Source organism: Branchiostoma belcheri, unplaced genomic scaffold (assembly GCF_001625305.1).
Source record: "Branchiostoma belcheri isolate BF01 breed outbred unplaced genomic scaffold, Haploidv18h27 scaffold153, whole genome shotgun sequence".
Taxonomy (NCBI): domain Eukaryota; kingdom Metazoa; phylum Chordata; class Leptocardii; order Amphioxiformes; family Branchiostomatidae; genus Branchiostoma; species Branchiostoma belcheri.
Genome location: NW_017802969.1, coordinates 145,858 through 171,608, shown reverse-complemented (window position 1 = coordinate 171,608; position 25,751 = coordinate 145,858). Strand labels below are relative to the sequence as shown.

Below are 25,751 nucleotides of genomic sequence, written 5' to 3'. Positions count from 1 at the left end.
CTAATGTTACCATCATGCATAATTTGGAAACAAACATGCGCCGCACCGTCTGTACTGTAAAAATCTTAGTCAACATGGTTCCCGAAAAATCCCGGGATATCCCGATAAATCCCGATTTGATGCTTATCCCATTAGCTGTACTGTGTTATCCCGAAAAAGACTAAAACTGTCTGACAAAACGTAATGTTATATCCATGTTATATCATGTCATCAGTAATAAACGTAAACAAACGCCCCCCTCCCCCGGCCCCGCACCTACATTACAAAGTCGACATTAGTTACAGATGAACACAATTCTGTTTACTTTATTTTCAAAACGGCAGCAAGCCTAAATCTCTATACATACGAGATTCTATCAAGTCAGGAGCTAGTAAATTATGAGCGTTTTTTTTTAATTTGAGCCGGCGGTGACATGCAAAAAATTACACAAAGTCGCCGGCGTTCTGTGGAAATCTGCAGTCGTACTTGTTGATATTGAACCCAAACCCCCAGTGCAATATTCTCTACTCGTGACTGGTATTCATATGGCCGTATTTCTACGAAGCAAAATGAAAACTTACCGCTACATTGGTCCACTGATGTCTTCTCGTGTCATACAAGGGCGGATGCCCATATTTGGAAAGCTCGGGTGTTCCGTGCGTAGCGCTAGGGTCAATGACCCGCGGTTATCGAACACGCTGTTCCATTGTTCCATGGTTGTTCGAATGTTCCAAACGCGTTCTTTTTGTTCGATTTTTGGCTTAAAATGCAACTTTTTTTACCCATTTTTTGCCAATAAAATCATTTTCTGACATCTATGTTGGCCAAAATGACCAAGGTTCAATGTCTAACGTATCAACCTACTAGCATGCTGAATTTCATTTTCCTCCAAGCTCTAATTACGAAAATATGGACGTTTTTTAGGTGTTTGGAACGGAAGAGGAGGAGGAGGAGGAGGAGGAGGAGGAAGAGGAAATAGAGCAAATATAATATGTTTCCTTCGGTAAACATAATTAAAGTAAAGCAGACAAGTTTGACTTGTCGTGAAACCTGACGCTGTGTGAACGCGTGTAGGAAGGGGGATTCTCCATAGGATGGATGTTGCCTTATATATAAATTTGAAATAGATTGTCGTCTTTTCGCATAGCCAAGGATTGTAAAACGAAAAACTGCATTTAAAAATAACGTGTACTGTTGTGTAGATTGTGCGGTATATCATTTGGACTTAGAACTTAAATACAGATGATACGTAGTGATATCAAGAAATGTATGATAGCGAAAATCAGTGTCACCTTAGTTTCTAACATGGTTTCGTCTGTTTGCAGAGCCAAAGATTGCAAAACGAAAAAAGCAGCATTCAAATATGACTTGTACTGTTTGGTAGACTGTGTTGTATATCATTTTTGACTTAGATCTTTTTTTTTAATACAGATGATACGTAGTCAAGTCAAAAAATATTCAATAGACAGATGCAATGTCACCTTTAAAACAGGTTTTTGTCACGAAAAGCTGCATTCAAAATGACTTGTAGTCTTGTACATGTGTAGACTGTGTTGTACATAATTTTGACTTAGATCCTTTTTAAATACAGATGATGCCTACGTATCATGCCAATAAATGTTTAGTAGCTATAGAGAAAATCAATGTCACATTTCTAACAGGATTTCGTCTGTTCGGAAATTGATATCCAAAGATTGCAAAACGAAAAGATGCAAAAATGACCCGTACTGTTGTGTTGACTGTGTTGTATATCATTTTTTAACTAGAGTTCGGAGGACTCATGCCTTCGACAGTGTGATATTGCTTTCGTGGGTGTTGTGTGTATGTATAGTGTAGGCTTTTTGAAGATGATTATCGTAGTTTCCGTCAGGACCGAAGAAAAATGATCGCAGTTGTATCTCGCGTTGGGGTGGACGGATGTAATTGGGACTCGGTATACGTTCTGCTATTGGGCTGTAGATGGTGCACGTTCTTTTGTTCTTATTGTATATGTGTTTTCGGGCGTGAAAATGAATTTTATTGGCGGCCCCCGGACACCCCTTTGACTCAGTTTGAGTCTGAAAATGGTCGCCCGGGTTGACCTTTGGTGTGTTTGTGGTATTATGAGATTGGTCTACTTTTTTGTCACAGAGGGGTGTTCCACAGAGGGGGTGTTCGGTGTCGATGAAAGATTTGTTTTCAACAAGGCACTGGTATCATTGGCGGGTGGACGTGGTGAGATATTAGTTGTTCCTGACGTTTTAAATTAGATACAATCGAACGCAAGTTTTGCGAGTAGTAAAGTGGTGTATGCTAAAGTACGGGACATCACCAGGACCAAGGACATTCTATCACCGTGTGATGAAAGCTTCTTGCCGGGACAGACCTCGATCTGCTCGGAAACATGTATAGAGAGCACCGGGCCGTCACGCCGAAGGTTACGTGGATTACACTTCCGGGTTATCGAACAAGGACATTATACAGGTCCTTGAACGAACGTAAAATTATGTGGAAAAATGCCATAAATCCGCAAATAGATATATATTTTCCCCAAAGGTTCTTTGAATTGTGGCAATCATATTTTCACTAAATGTGGCTATGCAATCGTGGAAAACAGCGTTTTAGGGGGCACACCCCAATTTATTTGGGGCCTCTATTTGAAGCTGCACACCCTCAAATCTAGCGACCGTCTCTGGCGTGGAATAATTCGGAAGGAGAATAACTGTATATGGGACGAAAGGATATCTCTTCAGCTACAAGACAAGCTGAGTTTGGTTTCTTCAACCCTTTTAAGTTTGGTAAAATCAACGGAAAAAACATTATTTTCACTCCAAAATTAATGCCCAAAATTGCGAATTTTCGCGTAGGATAATCCCACAAAAAAAAATTTCCGGCAGAAATGACTGATGCTGGCAGAAAGACCCAAGCCTTGACTATACCCGAGTAAATTATAAAGAAAATTCTAGTACTGTAATTTTCTAAACAGTCCACGGCGCGAGGGGTTGCAAATCCACCCCTACGAAGCCGCAGAGCGAAATCTAGGTCAAACGGGCGCGCAAGGATACCCGGAAGTAAGGTTCGGAGCCAAAAGAAATTTTCACCCCAAAATCACCATTTCTTACACTCTTCAGCCATGTTAAAGTTTAATGATACTTCGTGGCAGTTTATTAGAAATGTCACCTCAAACTTGGACCCTCAAAACCCTTTCGTCACTTTTTTACAACGGACTATCGCGGACCCTGTCGCGGAAGAACTGGGGTGTGCACCGTTTAGTGCATGTTCCTCAAGAAAGAAAATTACTCCGCACGTGTAGGGTCTAAAAGAGTCCCGACAAAAAAATGATTGTGTCCGAACAGCGTGAGTTTAGGTCCACCATAAAATCCCTTTCATCCCTCAGACCTGATCTAAAAAGGACTTGAGATGAAAGCCTGTTTATTACTGACAGGATCAGGCAGGGAAGTTTCGGCGTTCGGGCGATTGTCGGACGTATACGCTTATTTTGACCTGAGTACTGCGGTGGGGCACAGTGAGACAAAAGAGGGCCTCTTGCGGGTCATGGGTAATTGCCATACTAGCAGTGTGTACACCGACGATTTATTTTGGTACTTCTTTTAGATAATTTTTCTCTTGTGCAAATTATGCTCAGAAAGGCCCAGTTTTCTGGTAAGAAGGACAGAAGAATGTATATTTTTAAAATATGGCCTAAAAGTCTGACATTTTTCATGGTTTGACCTGTTATTAGCCTTTAAATACTTGTGATCTTGTTACCTGCTATTAGCTGCGTGTATTAGCGATGGCTTGGGGATTTATCTCCCTTTTGTGTATTTGAGGATTTACAGATGGGTTTTTGATAGCCTATAGTCTGTCAACAGCATAACTTGAGAAAGCTTAGGTGGATTATCTTGATATTTGGTAGGTGGGTAGGTCTTGATGGGACCTGGAAATGATTAGACTTTGGACCCCCTAGCGGCTTGTTGTGGTACTGCAGCTGAACTTCCAGTTTTGATATCTCATGATCTACACATGCTGGGGTGACGAAATCTGGATGGTAGGTAGCTCTTTTGCTGGGGAAGAAGTGGCGTGAGCTTGGGCCCCCTAGCGGATTGCTCAGGAACTGCAGGTCTATCTGTTTGAAAATATTCAAAAGAGGATAACCCAAGAACCGGTGGACGGATCGTCGTGATTTTTGGTATGTAGGTAGCATACGTGATGGTCGGTATAATTATGCGGCAATTATGCAAATCTGGATGTAATTTGCATAATTGATGGAGAAATTCTATACATCAGCTGCATTACATTGTAGGACTATTCAAGCTTGTGACATGTAATTGAGAACGAGAGAAACACAGGCAGATATTGATTATGTAAATTAATACTTAATTTGCATAATTAATGAGAAAATGTAATAATTCCATAATGCTAACTGCCTGGAATTTCATACTTGGGGTTGCTGGTGTGTTTTCTAAATTTAAAGCGACCAGTGTTACTGCAGTAACGTACGGACCTCCCACGACGCCCATTTCCGGACTTGATCTTGCTATCGTCAACGGTAACTTGCTCGCAAAAAATCGTGAACATCCATTTGCAGATTCTCGAATTATCCCGCTAACAACAATAACGACCACCACAAAAGGTCAAATTCAATGACATGGGAACCCCCCACGAGGCCCATATCCGAACTTGACCTTGGTATTTTCAATGGTAACTTGCCCACTAAAAATCATGAACATCCATTTAAGGATACTCGAGATATCTTGATGACAAGAAAAAACACAAAAAACAAAGGTCAACTGCAGTGACATAGAAACCCCCACGGGGCCCATCTTTGAACTTGACCTCGGCATTCTCAACGGTAACTTGCCCACTAAAAATCATGAACATCCATTTAAGGATACTCGAGATATCTTGATGACAAGAAAAAACACAAAAAACAAAGGTCAACTGCAGTGACATAGAAACCCCCACGGGGCCCATCTTTGAACTTGACCTCGGCATTCTCAACGGTAACTTGACCCACTAAAAATCATGAACATCCATTTAAGGATACTCGAGATATCTTGATGACAAGGAAAAAACACCAAAAACCAAGGTCAACTACAGTGACTTAGGAACCCCCCACGAAGCCCATTTTTAGCCTTGACAATGGCCACCCCCAAATCAACCTGCCTGCCAAAAATCGTGAACCTCGGATCATGCCTTCAAACTTTACCGTGCATAATCTACAAAACAGGCCGAAACCGATTTCATAGCCTTCTCGTCGAAGGCAAATACATTGTTCCTGTCTGGACTTATTGGCTTTTAAAGATTTCGCTAGAAAGTGCCCTGCAGTTCCAGAACAAGCTGCTAGGGGGGCCAAACCCACACCACTTATTCCTGACCGGAAAAGCTACGAGGGGTGTTCAAAAAGTTCTCGGCCTCACCTAGAAAATAAAGGTCAAACTCCTATTCTTTAATATAGCTGTATACTATGACGTCTTACATCACTGCACACAAAGATTCAAATTTTTATATTCATTAATTAGCACGTGACGCCCCGTGAAAATGGGGTGGGTGAGGGCAAAATCACAAAATGGCCGCAACAGAAGCGTGTGCTGTGATCAAGTGTATCGATAAAAAGGGATGTCAAGACATGGTCAAGACACTTGGTGATGACTCCCCTTCTTATTAAACTATAAAGAAGTGGGTTGCTACCTACAAGCGCGGCAAGGAGAGCACAAAAGATGAACATAGGTCAGGATGCCACAAATCAGCACCACGGACAATCCAGTTGAGGCCATCCATCACATGGTAGTGAATGACAGATGTGATACTGCCCAACATGTAGCAGGTTCTTTGGCCTGTGTTATGACTCAGTTGACAATGTTTTGTCGGACATTCTGGGGATGAACAAACCGTCTGCATGGTGGGTGCCTGGAATGTTTTCTGAACATCAGAAGTTAAACAGGCGGGACATTTCAAGGAACGAATTCAGTCCAATGCATGCAATTTTCTCAAAACATTTGTAACCCAAGATGAGCTGGGTTCACCACTTTCACCCCGAATCAAAACAGCAGAGCGAACAATAGATAAAGAATTTTTCCCGGCCTCCCAAGAAGTTTTAGCGACTTTCGTCCGTTGACAGGGTTTTTGCCTCTGTTTTCTGGGACAGTAAGGAAGTAATCATGATTGACTACCTGCGAAGGGGTTAAAGCATCAATGGGGAGTACTATTCAACAGAATTACGACAGTTGAGGACAACGATCAAAGAGAACAGGACAGGAAAGCTCCGAGCTGGCGTGCTAACAATGCACCTGTCCTCACAGCACAGGGGTCAGTGGCAGCAGCAAACGAATTTGGGTTTGCAGTCTAACCCCACCCTTCCAATTCACCTGACCTAGCACCCTCGGGCTTCTACCTGTTTCCTAAACTCAAGTTCCACTTACGTGGTCAACGTTTTGATGGTAATGATGACGTCATCTATGCGGTAGAGGCCAATCTGGGGGGTCCCGATGCAACCTTATTCCACAAGGGGAAAACAAAACTGGAACATCACTGGACCAAGTGCATTGCAGTTAGAGAGGACTATATTAAAAAATAGTGTAAGAAAAATTTTACTGCCATGACGTTTTCTAGGTGAGGCCGAGAACTTTTTGAACACCCCTCGTATCTGTCACCAAAAAGTCAAGACCATAGCAAGAGGACTAATGATGAAATGAATAGCATGTTCAGGACAAAAGATACAAAAACCGGAAGTTCTGCTGCAGTACCAAGGTCATCTACCAGGAGGCCCATATTTGACCTTGACCTTTGTCTTCATGAGACTTACCATCATACCAAATATCATCACAATCCATAAAGGCGTTATGAAGTTATGCTGACTACAAATGTGCGGAAACACACACACAAACACACACACACACACACACACGGACAGACACACACACACACAGACAGACACGCCAAAAACAATACCTCCTTTTTTCATGGAGGTAATAAGAAAACACAATCTTTGTTCTTTGTTCCGTGTTTCACATTACGTTCCGCATTATAATCTGAGTAGTGTGCATTAATAAGTGTATATGTGCTTACGGCACAAAAACACATCTTACTTTTAGCTCACGTAATTTCAGCCGACAGTAAGGTTTAATTTTATGGATGACATCCGCGCGCGCATTGATTTTCGCCTGTTCTCAAAAAAAAATCACGTCCTCCGAGGCTCTGGCCTGTCTCTAGGCCTGGGTACTCCATAGTTAGTGACAATTCGGATGTGGTAACTCTAGAAGATGGCACCTAGGCTTCCGAAGCTCCACGACTCTAGAACTCAGTACATACGTACAGTGCCGATTCATAAATTCCACAAAAAGCCAGCATGTGCCAGCCTGTCGTCGCTATGTACTGCCGCAAATTCACAATACCAGCTTTGTATTCCTGTAGTTAAGTAGCATTTTTATTTTTGGCCGGAATTTTTTTTTTCGCCCGCTCGCACTAATTGGGGGGTATTCAGAGGATGTCATCCATAAAGTTAAGTCGGTGTGGCCTAATACGGCACGGAAGCAATGGGTATATAAAGGAACTTGAAACTTGAAACTTTGAAACTTTATTCACACACCTTCTTGCAGACAATTAGTCTGAATTGACAGGCATTTACAATGAAATAGATTAAAAACGCTAAGGAGTTAAAATAGACAATGAATCAAATTCGGTTTAAAATCAATAAATATAAGTGTGATAAAACTTGTATAGTCTTCTATATATAATACAATTCATGAGGTCACGTCGGTATTTACAGATTGTCAGTTAAAGTGTTTGTTCAGCAAGTTTGTCATGTAAGGAATCGCAGAGTTTTTGTGTCGAGTTGTTCTACAGATGGGAGTGTCCAGTTTGTTAGCACTGCGTGTGTTTCTGCCGGATATCTGTTTACGGGGTGGGGGTAACCAGTCACTGAATTCAGAGTTGAGGAGTTTCTTGGCGAAGGTGAGGCATAGGTGGGTACGTCGTTCTGCCAAGGGGTCAAGGTTCAGTGTAGACAGTGCTGAGGTGTAGTCTGTGAACTGTGTGCCCTGGATGATTCTGCATGCTCGTTTCTGTTGTCGTTCTAGCCTTTGTCGTTCTAGCCTTGCAGACTGTGTGTACAGGCCAGGGCCGGGTGCCACACCGGTGCCGCGTATTCCATAGTGGGTCTGATGTACACGATGTAGGGTGGATGTAGACGGTTGTGAGGTCTTGTGTAGTGACTCCAAACCTCTTCAGTCGGCGTAACAGGAACAGTTTTCTGTTTGAAGCGCTGATCATGTTGTCTACTTGTATGTCCCATTTGAGGTCACTCTGTATTGTCACTCCCAGGACTTTGATGTGAACAACTGTCTCAAGTGTTTGTCCATCAATGAGGAGTGGTTCAGGGGTGGGTGGGGTCCTCGCAAAGCAGATGTGGAGTGCTTTGCACTTTCGGGAGTTCATCTTCATTTTGTGTTCTCTGACCCAGGTGCTAAGGTTGTCAAGGGAGGTTTGTAGTGAACACTGTTGGTGGAGGAATCTGACTTGGGTGAGGTTCATATTTCCACCTGTTGCTTAGCTCCCTGAGTGCACTGTTGATCAGTGCAAGGAAAATAATAGGACCCAGGATGGTTCCCTGTGCTACACCACAAGACAGATGTTGCCAGTCCGAAACTTGGCCATGGTAGCGCACACGCTGTCGTCTGTTGGACATAAAGCTACAGATCCATGGAAGGAGGGATGGTCGCACTCCTAAATCAATCAGGCACTTCACTGCGGTGGTATGGTCGGCCAAGTCGAACGCTTTAGAGAAGTCAGTTGTAATGAGCGTACTGATGGTGTTAGGAACTGGCGATGATCTGTAGAGAAAGTCAAGCATGCTGATCAGGGCATGAGTGGTCGATCTGTTATTTCTGCATCCGAACTGTCTGGGGTCCAGGTTGGTGGATATGTCCTGCATAATCCAGTGTGCGGCGAAGCGTTCACAGTGTTTGGCGAGCTGTGCAGTGAGAGAAATCGGTCTTAACTCGTTTATATCAGGTGGTGAGGTTTTGGGAAGGGGAATAACATTTGCTTCTTTCCATTGGCGAGGGACGATTCCTTCTCTGAAGGACGATTTCATCAGTTCACAGAAAGGCCCGCTGATCTCGCATGCAAATTCCTTCAGAATCAGGGCCGGGACGCCGTCAGGTCCAGGGCTCTTGTTACAGTTCGTGGATTTGAGTTTGTGTATGCGTCCCACACGTGGATGGTAGGAGTAGGATGTGCCGGTAGGAAGGCTGGAAGCATAGACGTGTCCAATGGTGGGAGGGACTGTGATATACTGGGGATCTTGACATTGATCGCGTTTGCTATGGCACTGTAGTTGTTGTGGTCAATACCTGGTACTTGGATATGGCAGGCTTTCTTAGTCGTGTTGCACATGACCTTGATCTTGTGGTGCCAGGACTTGGGGTTGCTGTTAAGGTTGTTGTCAACGTTGACGTTGTAGAACTGTTTTTTTGCTTTCCTGATTTCCCGTGCTACTTTGTTTCTGTAGAACTTCGTCAGTGTTGTCGAGCACCCGGATTGAAAGCTCCTCTACCGCTGTGTAATGAGCTGTTTTATACGTGGAGATATCCAGGGTTTGTCGTTTGGGTGCAGCTTGACCGTTTTTGACGGGAAGAACTTGCCCACTGCGCTGGTCAGGGTGTGGTTGGAGCATTGTACACTTCATCCCAGGAGTGGGAAGTAATCCATTTACCGAACGCGCTCAGGTTGGGTTCACGGATAGGCCGGGTGACGTGTTTCGTACACAGGTTGTTTTTCAGTTTACTTCTGGGTTGCCACAGAATGCAGAAATGATCACTTAGTCCAATTGGTGGGAGGATCTCAGGTGTCTGGTAGAACGACTTCATGTTAGATATGATCAGGTCAAGGGTGGCATTACCTCTGGTATGGCCCTGAACTACTTGGGAAAGATCTCTGTCCAGCAGGACGTCCCGAATATTCAGGTGGTTGAAGTCCCCTAGCAGTGCTAGTCCGATGTGTGGGTGCCTCGTGCGCAGGTGATCCGTGGTTGTCGTCCGGAAGGAAGGAAGGAAGGAAGGAAGGAAGGAAGGAAGGAAGGAAGGTAGGAAAGAAAGAAGGAAGGAAGGAAGAAAAGGATATTGATGGAGGTAAGAGGTGTAGGTATGAGGCTGAGTCAAACATGTGCTTACGCGAACTAACGTCACCTGGTGGTTTAACCCTATCTAGACGGGGGGGGGGGTCGTCACTGAATGCCATCCAGTAAATTTCTAGCGGCGACCGACTTATGAATAATTTATCAAGGCCCACGGACGCGGTTCTTTCACTTGTAGAGTACCCAATTACCACTGATCCGATGGCACACGATGGGCGAAAACGCGTACTTCACACCCATTGTTCGTCGGTATAAAGCGCTTATACATTACAAAGAGAAATTTTCGTAGGACTGCCATTACTTTAGTTTGCAGCATGTGTATTGAGAACGGGTATCTTCATAATTCTGCTGGTTGTTTGTAGAACGGCACAATAAAACAGTTTTCAATACCATCACGACTTAGCAGATAACACGCAATGAAGCACACTTTTTACGCAGATTGTAGCACTACGTAATGTTACACAAACTAACAGTAGATGTTTTAAGGATTTCACAGAAATGGCAATGATAGATAATGTAACGCATAAACATTATACACCACAAAATGAAGAGTAACAGTAATGTAGTCGTATTTGGCAGGGTATGGCAAGTTATAGTAGGTACATGTATCGGTTCAATCTTTAACAGGCTAGTTGATAGCAACAACCGAACAAAGACAGCAACACCAGACCAACAAACAAATGCAAGCGCTCACGTTGGGAGAACTGTGTGGAACCTCAAACTGTGTTTGCGTCAGCGGAATGGCTGCTGAAGCAACCACTACGTGCAAAACTGCAAAGAAGAAATAACCTGGGTTCGTCCAAAATCTGGACGCAAGTGAGCTACAAAAGTAATAGAACATATGCATCTTGCTTGTTGCTCGTATCAGAACCCCACAGGAAATCCTCCCTTCCGCGAGTCGCTGGCCGCGCTGATGACGCCACCTTTCCTGGCCACGCTATTGACGCAGGCGGAGGATATCACGTCAGTCACGTGATTCTTCTTCTGTAGACCCTCCAGGACGGCCTGGTCGTGAGTGCGGAAAATGAGATGAAAAACCTTTATTGTACATTCATGCCACGACGGGCTAGGTGCAGGTCAAGACTTAACGGACACACAACGTATGTAGAAAAGTGGAGACAAAAAGATACACTACTTGACTACACTAGGCTAATACAAAGTGTTCTAGTTACTGAGATAATGCAGAGTGGTCAACTTCTTCTCGCTTTTTTGTACAATGGAAAATGTGGGAAAAGATCATGTTTGTGATACAGGGTTTGTCTAGACGCATCAAAAATATAAATTTATCGTTTGCATTTAGGTGTTCAAAGTATGGGAACTTCTCTTTGATATGATTAAAAAGGACAAATCTTTCATTAGAATATAAAGTACAGTCAATACTAGCTTACCTTTATTTGCGTTCATATTTTGTTTGGATTCTGTTATCTGTTCCTTTGATCGTCTTTTGTTTATGTATAACTTATTGAATCGGTGTCGTATAAGCCCACACGGGCTGGGCGCGGGATAGCGCACGACACGGAAATAAAGTATCATTCATTCATTCATTCATTCATTCATTCATTCATTCATATACGTTAAGGTACTAAATAACCCATCCTGGGGCATATTTTGACAATATATTTTGTTTATCTGACATGATTGACTTGTAGGTCTATTTCTATGATCTGTAATAAATTTTTCATCAGTGTCACATTTTGGCGCCTAAATTGAACTGCCTGACACTATGCTGCACATAGATAGGTACTTTAAATTTAGGTTGATGTGGTGTTTTGACTTATTGTTACTGTTATTACTTGACGTCTGGATAAACACACTTTGCTGTTCTACTAAATCTTGATCTTGATATTCTTTCATTATGAATTACCGGTGACGTCTACTTATACTTAGTGAAGGTTTATCTATTTTAGTTTACTAGTATTTTTGTTTCTCACGATCATATGTTGTAATATTGTTTAATTTTATGTCGGGGGTGCATTTTCCGGTGAAATAAATAAACTAAACGTGTGCTAGGAGAATACAGTGTGCTATTATACTCACCTCTGGCTTGAACGGTCTAGTTTTTTCAGTAAACAGGAGATCAGGTAGGAGCTGGTGGTGCAGCCGGGGTGTCTCCACGGCAGGCCCGAGGTCCAGCCCGAACCACAGGTGCTGCATCAGGACCTGGGAGATCACGAGACCGTTATGATACGTCACGATACCGAATAGACTGATCCTGAAGCCCCGCCCACTTCCGTCAAAACATAGGAATACAAATATTTGACGGACATGCAGTCACCCTCTCATTGGTCGAACCGGTAATTTCCCTTCTCTCATTGGTTGAACTTCTAATTGTGATGGACATTCGGGATTGGTCTAATGATACAAAGTCCAGGGATCAAAATACTTTTTTCTCAGGTACCTGAGCCAAAAGCTAGGTTGTAGCATGGCCGGGAAAAAACCCTGTATTAAAACGCGCACCTGCTCGGAAGCCTGCACAGCAGGCTGTAGTGCTAGTAAGCTCGGCCGCTGTACACTTTGAAAAGGTCACTTTACAAAAATGATAACTTGAGCATGCGCACCAGGAATTTAGCATCTCCAATCACACAGAATAGATGACTTGTGCGGCGAGAGTGGGTAATACAAGTCCTGAAGTCAAAACTGCTAAAGACGCCCGATCAGGGGACTGATAAAATCTGATGTCACTAATTATGCGTTTGTCAATGGCAAAACTCCAGATGTTTTGGGTCACGTAAGCTTGGGAAGAATTTGTCGGATCAAGAATATTCGAATCTGACTTTCGAAGAGGTTGATTGGACGAGGTGTATGATGACGTTTGCCTTACGTAAGCCGTTGCCGTGGTGATCTTTGTGCCGCCGGACGCTCCCGTCACCAGTCTGACGTCACCGTTCCCATCCACCACCACGGTCGGGGTCATGGACGACACGGGCCGTTTCCCGGGTCTGATGAAGTTAGCTGGCAGAAAAAGTTTCGGTACAGAGTAAAGCCCTTGGGCTACGAGGGATAAGAACAAGACACTCATTAGATGTTGAACATGTACAGTACAATGAGAATTGTGAGAGTTGTTTGTTGCGAGAGACTGTTGGTTGCGGTGTCCATGTGTAGTACAATGAGACTGTCGGCTGGGGTGACCATGTGTAGTACAATGAGACTGTCGGCTGGGGTGGCCATGTGTAGTACAATGAGACTGTTGGGTGGGATGACCGTGTGTAGTACAATGAGACTGTTGGTTGGGGTGGCTATGTGTAGTACAATGAGACTGTTGGCTGGGGCGGTCATGTGTAGTACAATGAGACTGTTGGTTGGGGTGGCTATGTGTAGTACAATAAGACTGTTGGTTGGGGTGGCCATGTGTAGTACAATGAGACTGTTGGCTGGGGTGGCTATGTGTAGTACAATGAGACTGTTGGTTGGGGTGGCTATGTGTAGTACAACGAAACTGTTGGCTGGGGTGGCCATGTGTAGTACAATGAGACTGTTGGCTGGGGTGGCCATGTGTAGTACAATGAGACTGTTGGCTGGGGTGGCCATGTGTAGTACAATAAGACTGTTGGCTGGGGTGGCCATGTGTGGTACAATGATATTGTTGGCTGGGGTGGCCATATGTAGTACAATGAGACTGTTGGCTGGGGTGGCCATGTGTAGTACAATGAGACTGTTGGCTGGGGTGGCCATGTGTAGTGCAATGAGACTGTTGGCTGGGGTGGCCATGTATGGTACAATGAGACTGTTGGTTGGGGTGGCCATGTGTAGTGCAATGAGACTGTTGGCGGGGGTGGTCATGTGTAGTGCAATGAGACTGTTGGTTGGGGTGGCCATGTGTAGTGCAATGAGACTGTTGGCTGGGGTGGTCATGTGTAGTACAATGAGACTGTTGGCTGGGGTGGCCATGTGTAGTACAATGAGACTACTGCTTGATTAGGAAGACCGTTAAGATCTTTCTGCGTTTCATTTCATGCTTTAAATATGTATCATAACATTTTACCTTTCTCGTAAAGAGTGCGATTTTGCCTCACCTACTTTTCTAGTTATATACGAGATATTCATGGCATCTCCGTCATGTTTGCAAATCTACGTAACAAATTGCAGTGTCGTAGCAAGCCAAAATATTGTCTGATTCTGTGGATCATAAGAAAAACCTACGCAACAGTACTCACCAGGGGAAGGAGGAACTCCGAAAAAGTTGGTGAGGTTGGGGGAGGAGAAATCGTCCATCAGGTTGTTGAGTATCACCCCTGTCGAAGCGGACCGTAACTTGGAGCCTAAACTGTTAGATGATGCATCAGAGTTTGCTAAGTACATGATGAGAGACACGTGAACACTTTCAGATACATTTTCATAATTGATTCGTATGAACATCTTCTAGCTCACTTACCGACGCCATTGTTAGATTTGGCTCCATCCTAGAATTGTCACAATATAGGCATACATACACTATTATTGCCGCTAAATGAGTCAAAATGTTCTGCACGAGAACTTGGATTTACCAATGGTAGTAAATGCCAGTCGGGTAATGTTGACTTTATAATTAAAGGTGTATATGGTGAGATAATCTATGGTTAGGTGCGATCAACACCGAATAAACCACCAAGTGAGCGTAGTGAACAAGGTGGTTTAAGAGGTGGTTATCGCACCTGCCCAGAGATGATCTCACCATACATACCGAGGATAAGGCGGGGCATTAACGTTATTATCACATAGCCTATCGAACTGACAGGCCTCCAGATCCGCCTGCGATATATATTCTACGTGGGCTGAGGTGCTTTGTTATCCATTGCCGAAAAACTCTCACATTCTATTGTTACGTGAAACATGATGGCGTGGACAGAAAAACAGATCGTCTGCGGCCTGGTGTCAAAAAATATGTCCGGTCCTCTGTATAATGGTACGGTCCAAAAAGTGATCGGTTATTCAAATAATCGACCACTTTTGAGGTTGCGGCCTGATAACCAATGGCAAAATGGAGCGTTCTGATTGGTCGGCGTCCTCTGGCTATATGATAATATTGATTAAGGACTCACCACAGGTTAACGGTGCTGGTAACCGACACGGCGTCGCCATTTGGCCCTAGAACAGACACGTGTGACGTCCCGCTGTCTTCAGGCAGGACAAAAGACGGGTCGTAATACCTGCAGGGACAGGACACACCGGTACCGTAGCTTGCATGACGCAATCTCCCAATAACATGGCTTGATTTGGCCCCCTAGCCTGTGTTACACAATGTCTTACTAGGGTATAAGGGTTTTCTGTTACACAACCAAATATTGCTTACGTTTCGGTGTCTCTCAGACACTTTGTCACAGCTTCTGACTGGAGTTCTGCTTCTCAGCTTTTGCGGCGGGAACACAATCCCAAACATGGTAGCATACAGTTCACACAGGAGGAGGAACAGAACTGCACACTACCCTTTCTGGACACTCTCCTGGTACGAAAGGGGGATGGTACTGTCAAATTCCTGGTGTAGGCCAAGGTCATGGACAGAGAAGACAACAGAACAATCCGATGGATTAAAGAAGCAGTCCACTCCCGTGATGAACCGAGACGAGGCCATGTTTGTGATAGTGTTCTCGCCGCAAAAGCGCCACCTACATCGGCTACATACAGCGGCGAGAAGCAGTACTCCAGTCAGAAGCTCTGAGGAAGGTGTCTGATAGACACCGAAACGTAAGCAAGGTAGGAGTATTTGGTTGTGTAAAAGAAAACCCTATACCAACCTGATGAAGCTATTATCGGACAATGTTTCGCTTTCAGGGGCCGATCGGATCAGGCTATGAAATTACAACATTATAGTTACCATGGTGACAGACCCAACATTGGTTCAGGTCAGAGGTCACTGTTTGGAGAGCAGGAGGAAGAAGAAACTGAGCAAAAACAATATGTTTTCCTTCGGTAAACATAATAATATGCTATTGTGAGCAATCGCCACTGAAAGTGTACATCATATATAAGAGTTCACGAATTCAGTGGTTAATCAATAACTCACAGCTGCCAAGTGTTGTCATTAAAAATGAAGTAGATGTCGATGGATTATGAGTCTTGTCCATCAAGCTTTAATGGCTGTTAGAGACGTGGTGTGACCAGGCGACATTGTTACCCACCTGTAGTCGTGCGTCGTGCCGTCGGTGATTCGCCGACGGAGAGATTCTGCATAATCGTCTGACGTCATGTTTCTGGTCAGCTTTTCAGAGAACAACAAAAATCAGCTACCCAGAGTCAGTTCTCGAGGTATGCATGAAATGTAACTTGTAAGGTAGCAATAACACTGAGGCCTGGCTATCTAAATCTTCATGCTCCATTATTCAATTGTGGATTATAGCTCAAGTTCATCATTGATAAATATCCCTTCAATCTTTACCAATAGTACCATGTTACAGCCAGTCTGAATAAAGCAATCCGCACAGTGTGCAACCTGTCACTTTAACATCGACAAACTCTGGCATTTGGAAAGGAAGATAATGTTATTATTCAATACTTCAAATCGAACTATACGTATTAGCTTCACGATAAGCTCGAGGTCCGAAAATCAGGAAACATCTAGCTATGACGTAATGTCTGCAATACCCAAACCCTGCGTTCTGTGTGGACCCACCTCATCAATGTCCACAAAGTTGGGATCTCCGAGTTCACTTCTCTTGGCGTAGGCGAACTTGAATGCCTCTATAATCCTGTGGTAGGTCAGGATCTGGTTATCAACCCCGTCTACACTAGCGGGGCTGAACCGGTAACCTGTACAAGAAGGAAGAACGCTTGCTGTGATACTGCCTGTATGTCGCACTTTGGTTGTTTTCTTCTATCATGTTAACAGTTAAAACCCACACAAATCCTACGCATGCCATAACTAATTCTAAAGATGAAGTCAATGTCGTATTGTAGTAGACTGAAAAACAGAAATCAAGAGCCCTTACTCTAACATTCTGTCAAAGTCCCTTAATATATTTCTCTATCGTTCTAAACCTTCATTGCCATACCAGATATATTTTGTACAAAATTGTAGTTAAGATGATGATTATTGTCCTTTTCGTCAAAGTGTATTTAACGAGCTTGCTCAACATTGGCAGCATTAACACAACATCAAAAGAATCTTTAAGAAACCATAATACCGTCCAAGATGTTTAGGATGAGACTTAAGACGGCCCCGCCTGCTGGAGGAGGAGGCGACAAGACAGTCAGACCTCCCGCCAGGGAGATGTTGAGGGGAGGCGTCACTTCCACCTGGTAGTCCCGGAGGTCCTGCTCTGTGATGATACCGCCTAGAGGTTGGGTGGAAAGCGTTGTTACCTTTGTTTGTGTTTGTGTGTGTGTATGTGTGTGTGTGTGTGTGTGTGTGTATGCGACATAATTGAATGACGATTATACAAATGTGTGTGTGTGTGTGTGTGTGCGCGTGTGTGCGTGTGCGTGTGTGTGTGCGTGCGTGCGTGCGAGCGCGTGTGTGTACGCGTGTGTCAACATGATAGCTCCAGAAGGCTTTGATGATTGTCTTGATATTTGGTAGGTCGGTATACGCGTAGGTCTTGATGAGACTTCGGCATGATTAGATTTTGGGCCCCTTGGTGGCTTGTTATGGTACTGCAGCTGAACATCCGGGTTTTATATTCCGTGATTTGGACATGTTAGGGTTACAAATATTGAATGGTTGGTAGCTTTTAAGGTAGGAAAGAAGTGACGTACGTGAATTAGGACCCCCTAACAGCTTGTTCTAGAACTGCAGGAGCATTTGTTGAAAAACATTTGGAGGATAACTCAAGTACAGGTTGACGTGTCGTCTTGATTTTTGGTATGTAACTTCAGTGATGCTTGACATAATTGAATGACGATTATACAAGTCAGGATCTAATTTGCATAATTCATGAGGAAATTCTATAAATCTGTTACCTTCGGTGATAGGACTGTAAAAACTTGTGACATATGCAATTCTCAACAAGAGTAACGTTGGCAGATATTATTGATGCAAATGAAGACCTAATGTGCTATAATTTCATAGTGGTAACAGCCGGGAAATGCATACCTGTGTCATTTGGAAGCTCGGACCTCGTTTGCATAATTTATGCAGAAATTAATTCTAGAATAGCCCTCTTTCATAATATAAGACTGTTATCAGGTGGAGAATATGATCGATTGACATACTTCATATAAATATAATGAGGATCTTGTTTTCATTATTTAAAAAAACATTTAATTTGTCAACATTCGTCACGGTAAACATTTGGCGAAGGTATGAGGTCGTGGAACATTTTGGGATATCGGTGTGCTATGCTGCATGCACACAGTGTGTCATCTACCTGTATCTAAACGTCTGGTTTGAAGTTAACTTAGAAACATCCAGGTGAATACCTTTTCTTTATTTCTTTATTTCTTTATTTGAATTCACCACATGCAAAAAACAAGTGGAAGGGAGGACAAAACAGGTGTATCAACGCCTTTACAAGTTGTCCTCCCAAACCTGAAATGATAATACAAAACAATACGGAACCAAGTCAAACAATAAACATTAGACATAAGACATCAAAAATCAGTAGACATGAAATATACAATTCGGTAAAAGTTATACAGAGAATTGATTATGTACAAAAATTATCAAATGTCATTATGTACAGATTAAAAAGCTAATTATGATACTAATGCGGCCTTAAAGCAGTGCATGAGGCACACCCACAAGATGTGGACCAGGAGCAGGGAACGTCGATATTGAACTGGGTGTCAAATCTCATAAACGTGGCTCTCACAAGCGATCGCTTGAATGTCAAGATGTTGGACATTTCAGAGGCTTGAACCCCAATATTACGGAGGACAGGACTCAGCTGATTCCAGATGGTGACCAGCCTTGGTATGTAAGAAGAGCTGAAGGCTGATGTCCTTACTCTAATGGGGGTAAGCATGTGCGATCGGAGGTATCTAGAGGGTCTGGAAGGGAAGGATACATACTTGTGAACAATTGGTTTAGACTTAATAAACACCATGACGTCGCGTACCTGCGTCTCGTATGTCCTTCACCAGATTCCTGGCGATCTCGCCCTGGTAGAAGACGTCTGCACCTCCATCAGCAACCGCACGGAGCGTCTCTGCAAGCTTTGCTCGCTTCATGATCTGGTTTTCCCTGAGAACGTTGTTGTTCTCGTCACAGAATACGTCGCTGTGAAAGGAAACGTGACAATCAAAGATGGCAGGGCTCCATCCTTCACATATAGTATTGGTAGGAAACAGAGAGAGACGCACATGTACACACACAAACTGACACACAAACGTACACACAGAGACACGTACTCTCTCACACACACACACACACACACACACACACACACAAACAAACACACACACACACACACAAACAAACACACACACACACACACGCTTTCTCTTGCACATGCACGAACTGAAGAATCTCAATATTTACCACAAACCGCTCTGCGGTCTCTTCATATCGACTGATTTCTCGTTTATTGTTGCGGCTAAATATCCTCCAATACAGACGCCCTCCTCTGCCAGCTGAATGGCCGGCTGGAACAGGTCTCTCCACGGCAGCTTCCCGTGTCTCTGGTGGGCCCTCCAGAACGCCAGGATTTCACCGGGTACAGCGACGGCAAGACCGCCTAGACGCGTATACAGATAAACTTTATTGCACGGCAATTGTACGGGGCTTTATACAGGTAAAGAAAAAAACGCAGGACAGCACAGAAAATAGCACCTCTATTAGGGAGGGTCTTTAATCAACAACCAGTGGGTTTGTACATCCGACGTTTCGGTTATCCTCTGTTAACCTCTTCAGGGCAGCGATGGCTCAGGTTCTGACTCGCACTGCAGCAGCTAGGTGTCGCTTTTGCAGTATTACAAATATTTCATTCTCGCTGTCATTGTCATTGTTATTACAAATTCAGTCCCACTGGTTGTCGTATTAAAAACCTTTTGACGCGGATACAGTCTCTTTCCAACCTGATGAGACTATTCACGGATGTATAAACACTACCTAGTGTGGACAGCTTGTGGTTCCATTGGAACATGTTCTCCGTGGCCGCAGCAGGCGCCATGGCTCTGGCGTTGATGGTTTCCGCCGTGCGGGTCTCCCTGTTGTAGATTGTCATGAAGAGACCTCCCCCGATCCCGGAACTGTCCGCGTTGGTCAGCCCGATGCACAGCAGGCTCGCGATGGCGGCGTCCACGGCAGAACCGCCTTTTTCCAGGATGTCACTGGAACGTGAAAAACGAATCTGAATTAATGTCGACCTTCATTGTAGCAATACCGCAACGGGATAAGTACAGGTCGTCTTGTACTGAATCAGCAAGACGAGAATAACGGTCTACAATGGTTGGACCCTCAGGGACTAACTGACATTTCCTGGAGCAGAGGAGCTGGCTTTAGTAAGCCCGGGAAACAGTCTTGGATCCAGGCTAGAGTACGGTTAGTGCGTGTTTAAATAGAAGTAAATGCAGGGGTTATCACAGAAAGGCCTGTTGTGGCTAAATCAGGACGTAATTTGCAAAATTTATAAAGAAATGCTAGAATTTCCTCTTGTCTTAAAATAAGAGCGTGCTTATTACATCCTCAAGAGAAACGTATGCCTGACTCACTCACTCACTTTAAAAACCACCTCCATCAGCAATAACTAAAACACATCTCACACTCACAAAGGAATTATGTCGCCGAGGCGTTTTTAAATGCCACCTTATTTTTCTTACTTCTACCCCAAAAGATAAGTGCTGAATGACGGTGTCACGACCTTCTCACTCAATATCTGACGATTAATGATGCCTATAATACTTCTCGGAAATAATATTCTAGATGTCGATCGTGTTGTGTATATTATAATCTAATTTTCGTACTTGTATAACGATCATCGGGAATAATGGACCCTCTCTGGGAAATTGATACTACCTGACCAATTTGATACTGTCTTTGCGGCCACCCTAAGATCTGCAGATAACAGATAACACGGACTTCAAGTTTCAAGTTCTTTTGTGTATTCAGTTTATGTCTATTTTGTTTTTAACTAAACTAGAGGCATTTTGCATTGATAGATGCAAGTTTGCCATGGTTACATTGTTGCAGTGCCACTGTGTTGTTCTAAACACAAGACTGTATGACATGAACAATAACCATTGTTTACTATAAATAGAATCAGGTCACGTACCTGCCGATCGCCGAACACTCCAGGGCGTCAGTGGCGACCGCCCCGTGTGCATACGGGCCTCCCGTGAGGTCCCGTCCGGCCGGCTGGGGACGCAGGCACGGCCGTCCCACGGTCGCGTCATGCCGTTGGAACCATCCTTTCAGCAGCAGATGGATCACAGCCGCTAGTAGCGTTATTGTGAGGACGCCTCGGACGGTGACACACTCCATGCTTGCAACGAAGGACTATTTTTGAATATATCAATATATCAAATAAATCTATCAGCTGACCTACCGCATTATGTTTAAAGATCCTGGTAGGGACCTCTATGTGCGTGTGTGTGCGTTTGTGCGCACGAGTGTGTCTATGTGTGTGTGAGTGTGTGTGCGTTTGTGTGTGAGTGTTTGTGTGTTTTAAACCAGCCGCCAAGCCACATACTTAACGATACTTAATTTGTGAATTGTATCACCTACATGTAAGTAGTGATCACAACATCGCTGATCAAGCAATCCTGTTTGGGCATGCAATATAGAATGATCACGGCCTGAAGTAATAGTTTGGCGTAGAAAAGAACAAAGTGACTAATTGCCCTGCTGAGATTGTCTGCATTTTGCTCTGACCTACTTTTTCATTGTCTAATACTAGTACCCTTGTGTGCATGTAATGATTGCAACTAGCTTTCAAGAGTTAGAAAACTGCATCTAAAAGAGTTGCCTTTAGTTATCATGAGAAGTACTGTCTTATATCACCTGTTTCGAGATCTATTGGTAAGCTATTTTTCATTAAACAATAAACAGGCGACCACCTGTGTCCCATTAGGTAGGTAATGGGGTTAAGATGTCAATCGACACTGCGACATGTTCTATCAAACGGCCAGGAGCGCACGACCGAAACATGGGCCGTGACAAAATATCGGTACTCCTGCCGCCACAACTACAACCCGAGTCAACGCAATGATCGTTTTAGTTTCAGAAACTAGGTTGAATTTAATTAAGGAACCTGGCAAACGATACAAATCAGAGTAGATATCAACACTTCAAGGTTCGAATCCCTGGCAGGCCCCGATATTGTTTGGGAAAGGCATTTAACTACCATTATTTCATCACTGGTGCAAAAGAGTACTACCTGGCTTCGGTTAGGGACGTTCTCTAGGGTGAGACGTAAAGATATCAAGTCTCACATCACTGCGAGTAATAACTTCTCTATGCACCACGGCAAACCTTCCTCAGAGATACAGTGAATATTTTCCCACCTGTGAGGCACAAAGTGGACGGCGTGTCGATGGTATATCGGCGCCGATCCGTCACGGAATCACTTATTGTGGCATGGAAAGAAGTCTAACCAGTTTAGCTGTTTATGAAAAAAAACTGTGTCACCTCTGACATGGGAGTGGCTAAATCCCAGCTTTGAGTGAAGCATACAGTATAGTTTAATTTTCGATGGTGCGAACTTCTAGTTTCGTACGTTTGGATAAAACAACTATTGGGCATTTCCTGCACCAGCATCGATAGGCTGAAGGTTAGAATCCTCCCCCCCCCCAATGCCGGCTTATGTCCAACAATAGTTACTCTTCACGATGTGCAGACAACTCATTTAGAAATACTCCCAGGTTGCCGGATTGGATGGGTGTCAGAGTTCAGGGGTTACCCGGCAAAGCTTAAGAAACATGCAATCCTTGGCCACCCCAACCAACAGTCACATTGTACTACACATGGGATGGCCACCCCAGTCAACAGTCTCATTGTACTACACATGACCACCCCAGTCAACAGTCTCATTGTACTACACATGGTCACCCCAACCAACAGTCACATTGTACTACACATGGGATGGCCACCCCAGTCAACAGTCTCATTGTACTACACATGGCCAAGTCAAACCCCTTAGACGTAGTTTTATACATAGCTATAGCTTTAAACTACCTTTTATCATGCAGATTTTAGTTATTATATACTCTTATCTGTTTTATTGTCCTTTTATATTTGTTATTTGCAATTAGCCTCCGGGCACGAATTTGTATTTTTGGCCACAAATTACTCATTGAAACGGGAAGGCACAACCGCATTCCTCTCCAGAATAGACTCTGTCAATACTGTAACATGAATAGAATAGAAGATGAAGAACACTTTATTTTAGACTGTACTTCTATATGCTAATGAAAGATCTGTCCTTTTCAATCATATCAAAGAGAAGTTTCCATTTGAACACCTAAATGCAAACGATAAATTTATATTTTTGATGCATCTGGACAAACCCTGTATCACAAACATGAACTGTTCCCACATTTTCCATTGTACAAAAAAGCGAGAAGAAGTTGACCACTCTGTATTAGCTCAGTAACTAGGACACTTTGTATTAGCCTAGTGTAGTAGTATAGTATCCCTGTATGTTCCGTATGTATGCATGTCTAAGTCATGTAGTGTATCTTTTTGTCTTTTTGTCCACTTTTCTACACACGTTTGTTATGTGTCAAGTCTTGACCTGCACCTAGCCCATCGTGGCATGAATGTACAATAAAAGTTTTTCATTTCATTTTCCACACTCACGACTAGGCCGTCCTGGAGGGTCTACGGAAGAAGAATCACGTGACTAAGGTGAAATTCTCCGCCCATGTCAGTAGCGTGGCCACGAAAGGTGACGTCATCAGCGCGGCCAGCGACTCGCGGAAGGGAGGATCTCCTGTGGGTTTCTGATAAGGACTTTACAAGAGGATTAACCTATAGACAAACTAGAGTTCCACGACATCATACCTTCGCCAAATGATGTTAACCCTGGTGGTTGACGAATCATACAATTTTAATCATTGATTTCGCAAATAAGAGCCATATTTTAAATTATGTGGCAACGTTGCTTCTCATTTATCATCATAATGCACATATACACATATTTTATTCATAATTAAAAACACGTGGCCAAATACTTTGGTGCAATATTTATTGACTCCCTACCATCGGTTTACATTTCACAAGCAAGTCTTCTGCAGTCATGGCAGTGCGTCTGTGGAACGGTTTCACAAATTTTAGGTTTCATTTTTCACGCCTCGCCGCCAGGGGGCGCAGCTGACACGTCAGACAGAAACGCGTCATACAATGTGACTATGTGTGGCAGTAATACAACAATACTCTCATTACATGTGGGACACAGTCTCTGAGTGGCTGGGGTGTTGTGGTGTGGACCTTTTTCGATTTGAAGACAATTCTTTCTGGCTGGAGAGAACAACTTAGAAACACTAGTAAACTTCATACATATTCTAAAATCAAAAAGTATTTTGGCATGGAAGATTATCTCACATCAATTTATAATAAATCGTTCGCAACTAGCATAACAAAACTGAGAATCAGCGTGCATTGCCTTCAAATCGAAAAAGGTCGACACCACAACACACCAGCCACTCAGAGACTGTGTCCCACACGTAATGAGAATATTGAAGATGAATTTCACTTTGTTATGACTTGTCCCACCTATAGAAAAGAAAGACATTCATTGTTACAGACTATTACTACTAAGACAAAATTCACCCAATCTGGTACACAGTACGATACATTCCATGAATTATTGTCATGTCCAACTACCATATCTGCTTATGTAGGCCAGTTTCTGTACACTTTATTTCATAAGTGAGACCATATCATCAGTACATGACCATATTGTAACTCATATACTGTATAGATAGTAGTTTGTAGTAAGAAATGTTATAAGATAGTTTAGTTTTGTAGTATTGCTGTATTACTGCCACACATTGTACCATGTACGATTGTCGAGCAATAAAGTTCGAATTCATTCATTCATTCATACAAGTCGGGTGCGCCCCCTGGCCGTAGAGATTCTGTCTTGTCCACCTTCAATGGTACATCTGTGGAAATCACCTTTTACATTATCAGGCCACACCGATTTAATTTTATGGATGACATCCGCGCGCGCATTTATTTTCGCCTGTTCTCGATCTCAAAAAAAAAAAAGAAAAAGGATTACGTCCTCCCTCCGAGGCTCTGGCCTGGCTCTAGGCCTGGGTAGTCCATGGTAGCTAGTGACATTAAGGAGCCTGTGGTAACTTTGGAGGAGGGCATCCAGGCTGCCAAGCTGCACCACTCAGTACATACCTACAGTGCCAATTCATATATTCCGCAAAAAGCCGGCATGTGCCAGCTTGTCGTATATGTCGCTATGTATTGCAGTAAATTCACAATACTAGCTTTGTATTCTGTGGTTAAGTAGCATTTTTTATTTTTGGCTGGAATTTTTTTTATTCGCCCGCGCGCACTAGTTTGGGGGTCTTCAGAGGATGTCATCCATAAAATTAAGTCTGTGTGGCCTCAGTTGTTGAGACACATTGCGACACATCCTTGAAGCCTGATTTAGTAGTACTAGTATTCTGGGTCTCTGATAATCCGAATTTATGTCAACTCATTTAGAAAGTAAACAAAAGTATATAAGGACCTGTATAGCCAAAAGCAAGTGACAAACAGACCGGCACTTTTTTGGTAAATTTTGCACTGAGAGGCAAGAATGATTAATTTCTGTAGGTCTGTTTATGGCTGAGGCATAATATTCATAAT

General features: G+C 43.4%; 1 protein-coding gene across 1 annotated transcript; it reads right to left on the bottom strand.

The window, feature by feature from the left end:
* Positions 1 to 10,662: 10,662 nt before the first annotated feature.
* Positions 10,663 to 21,425, bottom strand: LOC109465600 (gamma-glutamyltranspeptidase 1-like). The gene is made up of 12 exons (XM_019762952.1): positions 21,217 to 21,425; positions 20,055 to 20,275; positions 19,485 to 19,680; positions 19,063 to 19,223; positions 17,191 to 17,340; positions 16,680 to 16,816; positions 16,189 to 16,268; positions 15,112 to 15,219; positions 14,248 to 14,357; positions 12,915 to 13,045; positions 12,131 to 12,253; positions 10,663 to 11,098 (listed from the first exon to the last, which is right to left on the bottom strand). The coding sequence occupies exons 1-12, from the start codon at positions 21,423 to 21,425 to the stop codon at positions 10,958 to 10,960; spliced, it is 1,767 nt and encodes a 588-aa protein (XP_019618511.1). The 3' UTR covers positions 10,663 to 10,957.
* Between the last annotated feature and the right edge of the window lie 4,326 nt (positions 21,426 to 25,751).

Excerpts from the sequence above, each read along its gene's own strand:
- LOC109465600 (XM_019762952.1), bottom strand. The coding sequence starts at position 21,425 with ATGGAGTGTGTCACCGTCCGAGGCGTCCTCACAATAACGCTACTAGCG. Across the intron at positions 20,276-21,216 it reads GAGTGTTCGGCGATCGGCAG|TGACATCCTGGAAAAAGGCG; the intron begins GTACGTGACCTG and ends TTCACGTTCCAG. Across the intron at positions 19,681-20,054 it reads CCACAAGCTGTCCACACTAG|GCGGTCTTGCCGTCGCTGTA; the intron begins GTAGTGTTTATA and ends ATACGCGTCTAG.